Source organism: Stylophora pistillata, chromosome 4 (assembly GCF_964205215.1).
Source record: "Stylophora pistillata chromosome 4, jaStyPist1.2, whole genome shotgun sequence".
Taxonomy (NCBI): Eukaryota; Metazoa; Cnidaria; class Anthozoa; order Scleractinia; family Pocilloporidae; genus Stylophora; species Stylophora pistillata.
This window is the reverse complement of record NC_142522.1, coordinates 29,589,977-29,605,055: the sequence shown is the minus strand read 5'-3', so window position 1 is coordinate 29,605,055 and position 15,079 is coordinate 29,589,977. Positions and strand designations below refer to the sequence as shown.

General features: G+C 39.8%; 1 protein-coding gene across 1 annotated transcript; it reads right to left on the bottom strand.

The window, feature by feature from the left end:
* Positions 1–12,086: 12,086 nt before the first annotated feature.
* LOC148733248 (uncharacterized) lies at positions 12,087–14,099 on the bottom strand. The gene is made up of 2 exons (XM_088757970.1): positions 14,071–14,099; positions 12,087–13,052 (listed from the first exon to the last, which is right to left on the bottom strand). Exons 1-2 carry the CDS (start codon positions 14,080–14,082, stop codon positions 12,087–12,089), a joined length of 978 nt encoding a protein of 325 aa, XP_088614096.1. The 5' UTR covers positions 14,083–14,099.
* Positions 14,100–15,079: the final 980 nt, after the last annotated feature.

Here is a 15,079-nt window from a genome sequence, read left to right as displayed (position 1 = left end):
GCTGCGAAACAGCTGATTTTGGTATGTCGAATTTACCTTTGGAATGAAATAATCGTTCAAAGCCTTCACCGCTTTTTCGTAATCTTTCGCCTCACCTGTGTCAGGTAACGTTTCGAAAATTTCCTGAACAGCTTCGCCGGCCGAATGAAGGAGTAAAGCTCTCCTCTGAATTTTATTATCCGCTTTATCCACTTGGATGGGGAAGCCTTTGCTATCGGCATAAACTGAGAAGCTTTTCAACCAACGCTGCCATCGCCTTCCTACGCTTGAAGGTTCACCATGTGGATCGAGTGGTTTCACACTCGTTAAAACGTCTAGCTTTAGTGACGCCATGTCTGGGTAGATGCAACTTCTATCCTCGTCGCCAGATGTCACGTTCTAAAGTCGATGGAAATGGATACATACGAATCTAATCTATACATCTGCCATGCTACTTTAATGATTGAATCCTCTCTTCCATTACCTGCTTACCTACATCATGTATGGCACACGAAGTGTACCTTACAAACACTACAAGGGGACAGCCCAACCAAGGCGAGGGAGAAGATCTATCCGGAGTATGAAAATCTCTTCAAGGAAGAGCTCGGAGACTCTAAGAATTATGAGTAAAAAATTAAAATCAATTCAGATGTCCCTCCCACGGTACAAAAATAAAGGCCAGTCCCAGCACCCTTAGAGGAGAGATTGAAACAAGAAATAGAGCGAATGATTCAAGAAGATGTGATTGAAGAAGCGGCAGGAGCATCGTGGATATCACCTGTGCAGATTGTCTACAAGGGGAATGGAGAATTGAGAGTGTACGTTGATCTCAGGGAAGCTAATAAAGCAGTGATAAGAGAGCGGTTTCCAATTCCCAGAATCCAAGATCTGTAACTGCAACTGAGTGGGGCTCGGATGTTTTCGACTCTGGATCTAAGGAAAGCATATTGGCAGGTTCGCCTAGCGGAAGAATCTAGAGAAATTACATCGTTCATAGCCGCAGCTAAATTGTATCAGTTCAAAAGGCTGCCCTTCGCACTTGCGTCAGCACCAGAGGTGTACCAAAGGGTCATGAGCATAGTGTGTGAGAGCTTATCAGGTGTGCTTAGCTACTTTGATGATGTTGTGGTGTACGGGTCAACACCAGAAGAACACTGGAAGAATCTTCGTGCAGTTATGGATAAACTTCAAGACTGTGGCCTTCGTCTCAATGCAGACAAGTGTGCCTTGGGCATGTGTGTGCTGAAATTTCTAGGACACGTCATGTCTGCTGAGGGCATTACGCCTGACCCTGACAGGGTAAAAGCCATTGCAGATGCACAAGTACCTCAAAACCAAGCTGAACTGAGATCCTTTCTGGGAAGTATTACATACCTTACACAGTTTGTTTCCAACCTTGCAACAGTGATCACTCCCTTACGACATCTTACGCAGAAGGGTGTGGTGTGGAAATGGAGTACAACATAATCCAAAGCCTTTGAGGAAGTTTAAGAACTTCTGATTAAAGCACCATGCCTTGCACACTACTCATTGGAAGCCGAGACCAAACTTGTAGTAGATGCCAGCCCAGTCGGTCTTGGGTGTGTCTTGCTGCAAAATGTTGACAGCCGTTGGCAGCCCATATCTTATGCGTCCAGAAGTCTAACTGCTGCAGAGAAGAGATATTCACAGATCGAACGAGAGGCAATGGCTGTGCTGTTCGGATTGCAGAAGATGCATTCTTACATTTATGGTCGCCACGTTGTCGTCTCGACTAATCATAAACCACTGCTTGGCGTATTCAATAATAACACTCAATCAATTCGCCTTGAACGGATTGCTTTGAGATGTCAGGACTATGACTTCACAGTCACTTATGAACCTGGATCTGAGAACATTGCAGATGGACTGTCAAGATTACCTTTGAACACTACTGTTACAGAAACAAGTTTTGTTGAGGAGCATGTACACTTTATCAAAAGTGCTGATGCTTTGCTCTCAATTGATGAAATAAAAGAGGCTGGAGAGTCTGACCCTGAATTACTAGAGGTGGTGAAGGTACTTGATGGAACCCAGAACCTGGTAAATAATAAATGGAAACATTTTAAAGATGAACTGAGCTTTGCACAGGGCCTACTGTGGGGAGGTCGACGAATTTATGTTCCTGAGAAGTTGAGAAAAAAGGCATTGACCTTGGCACATGAGGCTCATCAAGGTATTGTGCGCTGCAAGCAATGCCTTCGTAGAATCCTGTTCTGGCCGGGGATGGACTCTGACGTTGAAGACTTCTGCCGAAATTGCGAGACGTTTGTGCGCCTTCAGCAACTACGACGAGACACACCTAATACAGCAACTCCTCTTCCCGATTACTGCTGGGAGAAGTGTGCCCTTGACCTGGTGGGTCCATTTCCTGGAGAGATCTACATCATGACTGTTGTTGATTACAGAAGCAAATGGCCCGAGGCTATTGTCCTTAAGCTTATTACAAGTGAGAGTATAGTCACTGCACTTGCAGATATATTTGCACGATTTGGAAATCCAAAAGTTCTGATCACGGACAATGGACGTCAGTTCTTAGCTGAGGAATTCCAAGACTTCATGAAGGCAGATGGAATACAGCACAGAAGAGTATCACCCTATTTTCCACAAGCAAATGGGCAGGTCGAAAGATTTCATAGGTACCTAAAGCACAATATCAGAGCAGCAGAATTAGATGGTCTATCCTAGACAGAGGTTCTGCCCACAATCCTGCAGGTTTACAGATCCACTCCACATGCCGGGACTAACACGACCCCGGCTAAACTGTTTCTCAACAGAGAGATGACAGTAAAGTTGCCAACAGTACCAGAAATGGATCAGAACAACCCTGAGGAGAGGTACAAGGAATACCACAGGAAGTTATGTGAGTATACTGATGCCAAGCGACATGCACAACAACATAACCTAGTACCAGGGGATATTGTATTTGTAGCAAATACAAAATCTGGAAAATTGATTCCCACGTCTGGTCATCAGAGGTATGTCATTGTTCGTAGCAAAGGACCAGATACTTTTGACCTTTTCAATGCTGAGACTGGACAACATCCCACTCGTAATGTGAAGTTTCTTATTAGAGTTCCACGCATGGAGCTACCAGTTAATGATGACAATGACAACGGCTGCTTGGAGTCGGAAGAGTTCGCTGGGGTAGCGATGCCTCCTTTGGATCAACTCGGATCTACAGTCTCGGATGATAGGAATCCCGCAGATAGTGGTCCTACCGACTCAGCAATGGAATTGAGACGTTTAACTCGAACACCAAAGCCAAAGAAAGATGCTGACTTTGTTTATGACTAGAACATTGTTTTAGTTCTTCTATGTTAAGTTGCGTTGTTATAGTGGACTTTGAATTTTAAATAGGTTAGAATGGGATGTAATATCCATGGATATTGCAGGCTTGGCTGCTAAGCCTAGGGACGTTTTAGATACGTTGGATCTGACTACTTTCGGTGTAAACTCTTCTTGTATATTTGAGTCTGTTCCGTTACAGTTAAAGACTTTGCGACACTACAGAAGGAATGACCTAAAACCACCTAAAACCACCTACAACCACCCACAACCATCTAAAACCACCTACAACCACCCACAACTACCACCTACAACCATCTAAAACCACCTACAACCACCTTCAGAATACTATTGTGTGACAATTTGTGACAATTTAAATGCACATCGGAAAGGTTGTCGCATATCTCGTATGGCATGACCAGGGAAAACAAGAGAATTTTTTACACGTAGTTACTAAAACAAGGAATGACCTACAATGACCCACAGTGAGCTACTGTAAGATCCCTGCAATGAAGTAATTGAAGATTTTAGAAAAAAGACAGAAAGAAAAAACAGGAGACATGTGTGCATTAACGCAACGTGTTTGATAACAGAATTTCTAGCTTCGAGATAAATTTACGGTGTATTATAATGAGACATGTCTAATGACGATAATGATAACAAAATGCGAAAAACCTTTGGTTTAAGATGTCTTAGAGGGTCTTATATAACAAGCCTCCCATAATTTTACACTATCATGAGACTATAAGTCGTATTTGGCCTGTCAACACCTTTCACTCATTGATATTTTCATATCAAAACCATTAAAAAGGTCACGTATCACAGCGCCGCGAGACGATGAGACGTATTTGGCCTGCCAACACCTTTAACTCATTGATATTTTTAGACAGCAAAACAAAAAGGCCGTCACACCATCATGTGGCTAGAAAGTCACGCAAGCCACGCCACAATTTTTCGTAACACTCATAATAGCTTCCTGTAGGTCATTGTGGCTCATAGTAGGTCATTGTAAATCATTGTGGATCATTTTAGGTCATTCCTTGTTCCCACGGTAGCTCATTGTAGGTCATTGTAGGTCATTCCTTGTTTTAGTAACTACGTGTAAAATATTCTCTTGGTGTTTTTCCCTGGTCATGACATGCGAGACATGCGACAACATTTCCGGTGTGCATTTAAATTGTCACAAATTGTCACACAATAGTATTCTGAAGGTGGTTTTAGGTGGTTTTAGATGGTTGTAGGTGGTGGTTGTGGGTGGTTGTAGGTGGTTTTAGATTGTTGTAGGTGGTTTTAGGTCATTCCTTCTTTTAGTAATCACACTTTGGAATTAGATAATCTGCATTTTCTAAAATAAAATATAAGGCATTTCAATATTGAACACTATCACTCTCTTTCAGTCTTAATTATAGTAAAATATACTGAATACTCTGAAAGCTACTTTTGATATATTATATAGCACCGATCTGTATAGACTATATGCTATCATGGCTAAATTTATTCATTCAATACAATATTGTATCAATCAACTTATTACTATGGACTGTAATTGTGACAATGTGCACCAGTTATGAAATAAATAAATAAATAAATAAATGACTCTCAAAAAAGAAACAACAACTTTGAGTTTAAATTTACAAGACATGTTTCGACATTCTCACGTCATCTTCAGTTGCAAATGAGCATTCAACTGTTGTAAATTTGAATCTATATTAAGGTACGTTACAAACTACGTGTCAGGGCTTACGTTACATTTGAATGTTAAAAACGCGAAAAATGTAAATAGCGCGCGCTTGAATAGATCAAAAAAATAAATGAATAAATAAACTAATAATAATAATAAATTAAAAGACCAAGGAACAACATAATTAAAAGGAAAGAGACAATTCTAGATGTTTCAATTGCTGATTAAGGATGGGTTTTTCCCAATTAATATGTTGTTCCTTGGTCTTTTAATTTATTATTATTATTATTATTTAATTTTTTATTTATTTTCTGATCTAGTCAAGCACGCGCTATTTACATTTTTCGCGTTTTTAACATTCAAATGTAACGTAAGCCCTGACACGTAGTTTGTAACGTACCTTAATATAAATTCAAATGTACAACAGTTGAATGCTCATTTGCAACTGAAGATGACATGAGAATGTCGAAACATGTCTTGTAAATTTAAACTCAAAGTTGTTGTTTCTTTTTTGAGAGTTATTGTCACTCTGCTGTCTTTACGTCCTTTTGATAAATAAATAACAATTTAAACTTTTGCTTACCGAAAGTAGTTCTTCATTAGCCATTTGAGAAAGGCCTTAAATTCCTGTCCCTAGAAATCGCAAGTCAACACGCCAGAGCCATAGGTGGTGTTCAGGTCTTCCAAAAACTTTCCTGGGCCACCAGAAAATGCCCGCTGAATCCTAAAGTAACATTGCCTGGAAAAAAGGAGAATTTCCAACGACAATATAGACTACATCTCTTTGCTTCGCGATTCGTGCGATATCGGTTTTCGCGCGCAATTTAATGAGGAATTCCCTCTTCTGCAAAGTAAAAGCAATGCTTTTGCAAATGCTTGGCCTAGATTTAAGGTTATTTTTTATGGCTTGTTACTGTGTGTAGTAGCTTGTGACGATCTGTTACGGTGCGGAACGGCCAGTTACTACTTGTGACGGCTTGTTACGGCTTGTTACTGTGTGTAGTAGCTGGTGACGGTCTGTTGCCGCTTGTTACGGTATATAATAACTTGTGCATTTAGGATAAAGGCTTGTTACGAAATATGACGGTGTGTTACAAGTTCTTATTATCTGTAACTATATTGATGTCCTGGCCAAGAGTTGTTTGAGTCATGTTCTCATGTTAGTACCTTGTCTGATTGTTCGGCTTTCTGTGTTACGTGTTACGTGAAGTAACGCGTAACTTTTTTTACGCTGGGTTGCACGAAAAATATATCTGGTATGGTATAATTATCTGTTGTTATTTTTCTGTTCGTTCCATTAGTTATGTCGTTTTTGTGCGAATATTAAACTCACGTATTTTTTCTGCAGGAATGTTTGTTTGGTACCAAACAACGCAGTGTCAAATGAATGTGAATAATGTATAATTTGGACAAAGTAGCGCCATGCATACAACAAAAGTGTGACGAATCAGCGTTGTGTACACAACAAAATGATGTTGCAAAAGAAATAAAGTATGCAAAAGAATTCAGATCTCATCATGCGGTGTTTGTTAATCGTTGTGATATTAAGTGTGATTCAATAATTGTGGAATATCAGTACAGTATGTCTACAGAAAGGGCTTTTGAATCACTCTTGTCACAAAATTACTCTTCATTTATTCCGACAATAGAATGTAAATGGTCTCAGTATCTATCATACTGATAATGGAGGTTATGAGATATTTGATTCTCATGCAAGAGACGAATATGGTAGAAGGCATCCCTCAGGTACATGTGCACTATTAGAAGTACCATCTGTTCAGGGCTCAGTACAGTATTTCCAGACTATACACTCCCTCAGTGACAACTATGAACTCAGAGAAGTGCAGCTAAGTACATATGAAATAACTGCAGAGAACAGTTTGAGAGAAGAACACAACTGCTCTTGAAAACAATGCTCTGCTGTAGGGCTTTATGCAATGTGTTACGAAGTAACAAAGTCTTGTAGTTATTAGAATTCCAGAACCCTATGTTGCATAGCTGACCGAGAAAATAAATTATATCGTAACATGGGCATCAACAGGCATCTAAAAGGGGGAGATTTATGCACGAGTCTTAATATTTGTGGAGTTGAGATGTCAGTCCAAATTAAAGCTCAATGCTATGGGATGTTGTGCAGTGGTTCAAACTATAAAAAAAAGTTGGAAAACTTAATTTTCAACAACTACAGTGGAAATACAGGGTTTTTATAGTGGCCTGCAAGTTACTGTTAGGTATTACTTGTATTTCTCAACAAACAGTCATGTTCTCCTTATTGACCTATGAAGATACTTGTGAACTTGCAAATTATAGAACAAATGAAAATAAGTGGTAAACCATCATTAGAACAAGCTATTTCTAACATTAATATTGTCACAAAGAAACTTAAAGCGGGTATTGTTTGCTATGAAATACAATTTTTGTCTTGCTCATCTAACATGGACCTTCATCAAATCAGAAACATGCAAAAGCACAGACGAAAATATAATTATGATAATTTGGAACCCGCTCCAAAAATGAAAAGACTGCTACAGATAAATTTTAGAAACAAAAGCAAATCCAAAGTTAGACAACAGCACGAGAGTGAGACAATCCCAACTATTGATATCTGCATTAATTAATTCAAGGAGAAAAACAGGGAAGGTCTTTATTAGGTATATAATTAGGTACATATTATGTATATAATTGTACAATCAATTGAGTATAAATAATGATTATTGTTTAATGTATTACTTTTTTATTGCTTAATGTATTACTTTTTATATTCCTTTTTCCCTCTTTTGTAAATCTTAAATATAGTATGCTAGGTTTTAATAAATATTTTCCTCGTGAAATCATGTGGTAGTGACCATCTCAAAAGCAATTGCTACTGTGGTCACTACACACTTCTCCATTTCCTACAATATGTAAAACTCTGTTCTCTCTATTTTCTCCTTTTATTTCATCTCACTTGTAGTTAATGATATAAATAGTACAAAATAAAGATGATGATGTGATGATGATGATGAGGTATGCTATGCATACAATGTTTTCACGATGAAATATACTTCCCCTTGCATTCAGACCTTTATGATTACAATTTCATAATATATCTTTTAACACGTGCCTCTGTTGGCATGTAATTATCACCCTTGGGAAGGGGGGACTCCTTAAATAAAAGGGACTGGGGTGCTCATTGTACCTTTCAGGGCAACCTCGTTCTCAGGGCCTTTTCCCTTAGCTGGGGGCCAGCTAAGGGAAAAGGTCCTGGGAACGAGGTTGCTTTTAGGGGTTAAAAAGGTGGGTTTGGTACCTCTTAGGCTGTTCAGCCCCAAAAGGTCCACAGTAGCAGCTTCTGTGATACCCTTTGGGGCATTGCACCAGAAATATGTGAGAGTGCGTTCCTGTAGAATTGGTGTCTCTCGGTTGAAAAAGAATTTTATGCCACGTCCACAAACCAGGACCTTGATACCTCGAGCTCCTTAGTATTTCTTTTAGAACCACTTCGCACCACGAATGGTCAACACTCATAACAGCAAGTCTCCCTGTAGCCCGACTTACGATCTTGGATCGTCTTGTTATTGAGATGATGACCAAGGATCGGCATTCAAACGACACAAAGGACGTGTACCGTTTGATATGGATAGGCACTATACAATGGAGAAAGCTTGCAGACATTTGATCGACTTGATGGGAATTGAAGAACAAGTGGAAACGTTCGAACTCGGCGCGTTTGATTTAAAGCTGTTCAGATTAAAAAAGATCGAGGGAAATGCTGAAAATTTTGCAATTGTAACAAAGGCTCAGCTGGAAATGGAGCTGCCCTTTTTGTTGGGAAGTGCTATGAGTGAGCTAAATGTTAGGTATTTTGTTTCGTCCTTTTGTTTGGAAAGCGAGCGCGGGTTGACCACACGGGCCCTTAAACATTAAATAATTAAGATTTCTGATTACAGCAAGGCTGCAAATAACTAACGGGCGGTCGCCGGTCACGTTGTCCGGTCAAACATGCTTTTGCTCGGACACTACCCGTTTTTGGCCAGTCAAATTTTAACAGTCGGAACCCTTGCGATAGTGAACCCAGATTGCTCAGTAATCCTTTCACAATTAAAAAACAACTGCATCCATGTCGGTCTGGCGATAAAAATTACAAGTTAATAATTTTACTATTCTTTACTGCAGAAGCAGCCTCGCATTGAGTGCGTGGAACGGTTACGCAAGATACAACCGTAATTATCCGTTTTAGTTTACATCTGGCAAAATTACTTATAATTAAATATTACACTTTGGCAATCGCCACATCAGTTTTACAACTGATCTTTAACTAAAATTTGTAGAATGTGTGAAAGCTGAGGGGTTCAATCGATCTCTTAATTAAGCTAACTGAAATGTAAGCTTAAATATACTTAACACCTAAATACACTTAACTTTAACTCGTATCGTCTTAGGGTTTCGAAATTCAGCACCACTGTATGTAATTGTATAAAATGCATGGCGCCTTATTCCAAGTGCAATTGTTGCGCTCGCTGACTTTCTTCCATTTAGAATCCCTTAAAGACAACCTTATTCTTCCACTTTTTGTGTTATACGCTCGATTTTTTAGTTAATCACCAGAAAGGTTAGTAACCAAGCACGTTTTGCTGGGTGTGCCGGAAGTGACATATGGTTTGTTCCTTTCAACTTTTTTTTTTCGAACACTGCTTTCTTTAGCTTCAAGCAGAAAGCTATCTCCTAAAAGACAACAACAACAAAAATTATTGGATATTAATATATAGAAAACAAAACGTGAACCTTCTGTACAGTAGATAACTGTACGCTACCTTTTCACCTAAGAAAACTTTTTAAACTTTTTACTGCGAAGGATCGTGCACATATACGTTTCATAACCGCAGTTCATATATATGTATTTCATATGTTTGTTGTTTGATTTATCATCTACGGGTTTATGTCGAATTAATTTGATGGCCTGCTCCCAGTTGGCTTGTTAGCTCAATTGGTAGAGCGCTGCACTAGTATCGCAGAGGTCAGTGGTTCGAATCCCGTACAGGCCTGAATTTTTTTTCAGGTCTGATTTTCACTATTGCTTAAATAGTGCTTTACTGCGAAGGATCGTGCACATATACGTTTCATAACCGCAGTTCATATATATGTATTTCATATGTTTGTTGTTTGATTTATAATCTACGGGTTTATGTCGAATTAATTTGATAGCCTGCTCCCAGTTGGCTTGTTAGCTCAATTGGTAGAGCGCTGCACTAGTATCGCAGAGGTCAGTGGTTCGAATCCCGTACAGGCCTGAATTTTTTTCAGGTCTGATTTTCACTATTGCTTAAATAGTGCTTTACTGCGAAGGATCGTGCACATATACGTTTCATAACCGCAGTTCATATATATGTATTTCATATGTTTGTTGTTTAAAACTTTTTAACTAATAGCAAAATGTTCTGGCAAGCCGCATTGCAAGACAAGTAAATGGAAAAAATATTTTTAGCCAAACGCAAATGGTACTGCTCTACTCTGGACGTAATTAGGGATTACAACAAATCAAAACCTTAAATAGTTCTATTACGTTGCGGTCAAGCGTTTCATGTTCGGATGCTCGTGACAATTCCTAGGGATTGAAAAACAAATAGCTCGGTTTTGCTACTCAAGTTCATCAAGCTCTGCAATTAACACTTTCCCCCCTTCTTCTTTCTCTTTTCTTTCGAAATCTTCCTCACTGTCAGTGCCGGAACTTTCTTCAGTTGAAGAAGCATCGATTAATACTTAAATAAAGTAAATAAAATCGCGGAAGGCACGATGATTTGCGGTCGCGACAGGACTTGATGACATCGTGGAAATTTGCGACTGCCGCGAATTTCTCGACCACTAATTTGTCTACTTTTATATTCGTTTTTTTTTCTTTCCGAAACATGACTGCTGTCCCTTGTGATTATCAAACAGTTAAAAATTAAAATTTCTTTGAACGACTCGGTAAAGGACCGGACAAGATGTCCGGCAATTCAAGGATTTGTCCGGTCAGTACCCAATTTTGACCGGACATTGTCCGTTGACCGGCCGTTATTTGCAGCCCTGTTACAGTAAAACCTGTATTAAGCGGACCCCATAGTAACTTGACACAAGCATCAGTTGGTTCGATTTCTTCCTTCTCATACTCTCTGTGTAGAACCTGTATCAAGCGGACATCTCAATGATTTTTATCACGCTTTTGGAAGCCATATTGGAGTGTTTGTGTGAGAATGAGGGGAGGAAAAAAATTCCCCTGCAGAATTTTTTTTTGAGATGCACTTGACTGCAGGACTTCTTTTCTTCCGTTGCATTAATTTTTTTTAGACATAACCGTTTGCAGGATTTATTTAGACGTTTCTCTTGCAGGAATTTTTTTGGACAAAAGTCGCCCTCCCCACCCCCCCCCCCCCACCCGTCTCCGGTTGTTTCTACTGGTCCGTCACCCGCAGGTGAGACTATCAAATTTTGTCAGAAGATTCCATTACCTTGTAACTTATTGTCTTTAAATGGACTCTTTCCAAAATTTAATTGACGTTTGATTCTCATACAAATGTCATAATTTCTCACTTGGTTGCCTACATTACTATTATTTCCATATGATACACGATCCTCGCAGTAGATAGGGCTATTTAAGCAATAGCGAGAATCAGACCTGAAAAAAATCAGGCCTGTACGGGATTCGAACCACTGACCTCTGTGATACTAGTGCAGCGCTCTACCAATTGAGCTAACAAGCCAACTGGGAGCAGGCCGTTGAGTTGATTCGTAATAAACCCGTGAAAGTGATAAATATACAATGAAATATATGAAGTTCATATATTTTGAACTGCGGTATTAGATACATATGATACACGATCCTCGCAGTAGATAGCACTATTTAAGCAATAGCGAGAATCAGACCTGAAAAAAATCAGGCCTGTACGGGATTCGAACCACTGACCTCTGCGATACTAGTGCAGCGCTCTACCAATTGAGCTAACAAGCCAACTGGGAGCAGGCCGTTGAGTTGATTCGTAATAAACCCGTGAAAGTGATAAATATACAATGAAATATATGAAGTTCATATATTTTGAACTGCGGTATTAGGTCTGATTTTCGCTATTGCTTAAATAGCGCTATCTACTGCGTATCCTTTCCTCTACCTGCTGATTAAGAAGACCGTTTTCTTCCAATAATGACCCCCGCTGTTTATTTTCTCCTCCATCACTCCTGTGGGTTTAACGTTTTTCTCTATTTGTTCCTCACTCTCGTGTATCTTCTGCTCTAACTGCTGTTTAAGACGACCGTTTCCGTCCAATTTAGACTCACTCTGGCGCTTCCTCTTCTCTATCTGCTGTCTAAGAACATCGTTTTCTTTCAGTAGTGACTCACTCTTGTGTATCTTCTGCTCCATCTCCTGTAGCTTCTCCTCTACCATTTTTCTCAGACGATTGTTTTCTTCCAATTTTAACTCCCACCGGCGTGACTCCTCCTCCAACTGTTGTCGGAGACGATTGGTTTCCTCTATTAGTGGCTTGCTCTGGTTTACCTTCTCTTCCACTTTCTCTGCAATGATTCGCTGAATTATCTCTGTTAGAAGTTCATTTTCTCTTCTTTTCCTCTTATGAAGAAAGGTCTTCCCTATCTTATTTCTAAAATCACCGCCTTCTTCTAACTGAGATTCGTGGTGTTCTAACGTCTCGGTTTTCGTTTCGAGATAATCTGTGTCTTTTCCTTGTAAGTTGTACTTTCCAGCAGTCTCAAACATCTTCTCTTTAACGTGTTCTTGTAATTGTGACTGTCGCTGGGTTTTACTGTTCTTTGCTTTCTCCGTAAGATCATACATTTCTATCTGATCCTTTTCATGCTGGGTCATCGTCATCTGCACGCCCTCTCTGAATTCGTCATGCTCCAGATTGAGACTCGTCTGGTACCTTGTTAACAAATTTTCGGCCTCGTTTCTTGCTTCAGGGCTACATTTGAATTTACCACGTATTTCACAACGAGGCCTTTCATCCGTCAAGTCCTTTGGTAAAATTAGTATTAACGATCCCTGAATAGCTTGGGGGTTCACTTTGAAATTGTTGGTTACATATTCAATAGGACTACGTGAAAGGACTTCTCCCTATGGAAAATAGGATAAATAACAAAATAAATTATTTAAGGTAGGTCCACTGCGAAGAGGGAGAGGGGTTTGGAAAAAACACAATTGAAAGAGGTTAAAAGGGGGAAGACAATTTTAATTAAGTAATTGTTTAAACTTTACGTATTTTTTCATTGTTAATACATCACTCAATGGTCATTACGTGTTCAAAATAACCATTGTCACCCTTCTTTACAGATTTTTGGCCGATGGCTTTCATGAAGCCGTATTTCCAACTCAGTGCAAAGGTGACTCAAAATGGTTTTACGCTTTTTAACAAAACACACCAGTGGTTTATTAATAAATAAAAACATATTTGTTTTCCTGCAAGTTGTAATCACTTTTTACCTTTCAGTGAGGTTACCAAGACAACACCACTGCTTATGTAATTTGCCTGTACCTCAAAATCGAGTTCTGCAACCTCCCCGTTTAATTACACTCGAACCTGTAATAAGCAGCACCGTATAAAGCGGTCACCCAGTCAGTTACCCCGCCATTCCCCGTGGGTGACCACTTGATAACTTTTCGACTGTACTTCGTTGTCGTGCAGTTGAAACTGAGAAAAGGTTTGCTCTTTAGGTGTAACATTACCTTACATCGTCAAAAAGCTTTAAGACACAGTGACACTGTTCTTTCCATCACTTTGAGAAAGCCAGACGTGAGCTTAGACGCCTTTGTCCCTCGTGGGAACATTTTTTATAATCAAACGCTGAGGACACAGGTGTTTGTCAGTCGACTTTTACCTTTACTTTATCACTAAGGCTTAGAGACATGAACACAAAAAAAAAATTTGGTTCAGAAGACAGTAAATATACCAACTTCAGAGACTTCACTGGCTACACCCACAACTCTAATAACATGGTCCAAACCATCTACATTAGCAACTTACTTTCTTCGTTACTGCAGCCTATTTAATTTTCGTAACAGTGATCAAGGATCTATTACACTAGGTACAAATAAATAATTGAAGATTCTAGCCGCTGTTGACCAGTAGCAATACCTCACTGTACATTTCTGCTCCATTGTTATATTGGCTGTTTCGTTCTACCAAAATCACACGATTTCTAGGTAACGAACAGTCTTTATTTTATAAACTACGTGCGCTCTCACGTAGATATTTTAATCTAAAACCTTTTGCGATTAGATAACATCGACCGCTGTCTCATGTGTCACCTGAGGTGCACGTGATCTCCGAGAGAGCTCTCGTTACATCCTTTCTTTCATAAGAAACAAAACGAAAACAACGGAACAATCAAAACAAACATGAGAAACAAAAAATCAAAACTAATATCCAAAAGAATCAACTAGTCAAGTCCGGTAATGTCGTTGTCTCTCATGACACTGACTCAGGCTAACGAACAAAGTCATTCAGATAAGACGGGGGCTTCGTTATTCGACCACTGCGAGTCTGGTTGCCTTTGGAAGCTTGCGATGCTAGATCAGTCGCAGGCTGCTTGATCGCTGGCTCCTGTGGCTTCGCTACTTCTGAGCTGGAGTGACCACTGGCGTTAGTTTCTTGTTCAATGTGTTTAGGTGGCGAGGGAAATTCTGTCTGCTGGGGCATCTGGGTTGTTGGCGTGTGAGACTCTGTAGTTGCTTTCAGATGCCTTCTATTTCGTCTAAGGGCAGAGCCATCTTCTGTGAGGACTTTGTAGGATCGCACGTTCACTTGTTCCTGAACAGTGGCTTTCTTCCAGGGTGCCTTGGGGTTACTTGTGGGCTGAATGCGTACTGAATCTCCCGTTTTTAGTGGTGGTAAATCTCGAGCGTTTCTATTGTAGTAAAATGCCTGCTTGGTTCTTGTCTTCCATTTTTCTTCTTGGACACTTTCGGAGAGTTTGGGTTTAAGGAGCTTCTCGCTTGTTGGGAGTAGGGTCCTTGTTCGACGACTCATTAGTCGTTGTGCTGGGCTGCTTTTCATGCCTTCTGAGGGTGTGTTTCGGTGGTCGAGGATTGCGAGCCAAGGATCTGTTCCATCTTTGTTAGCCTTCTTAATAAGCCTTTTCACA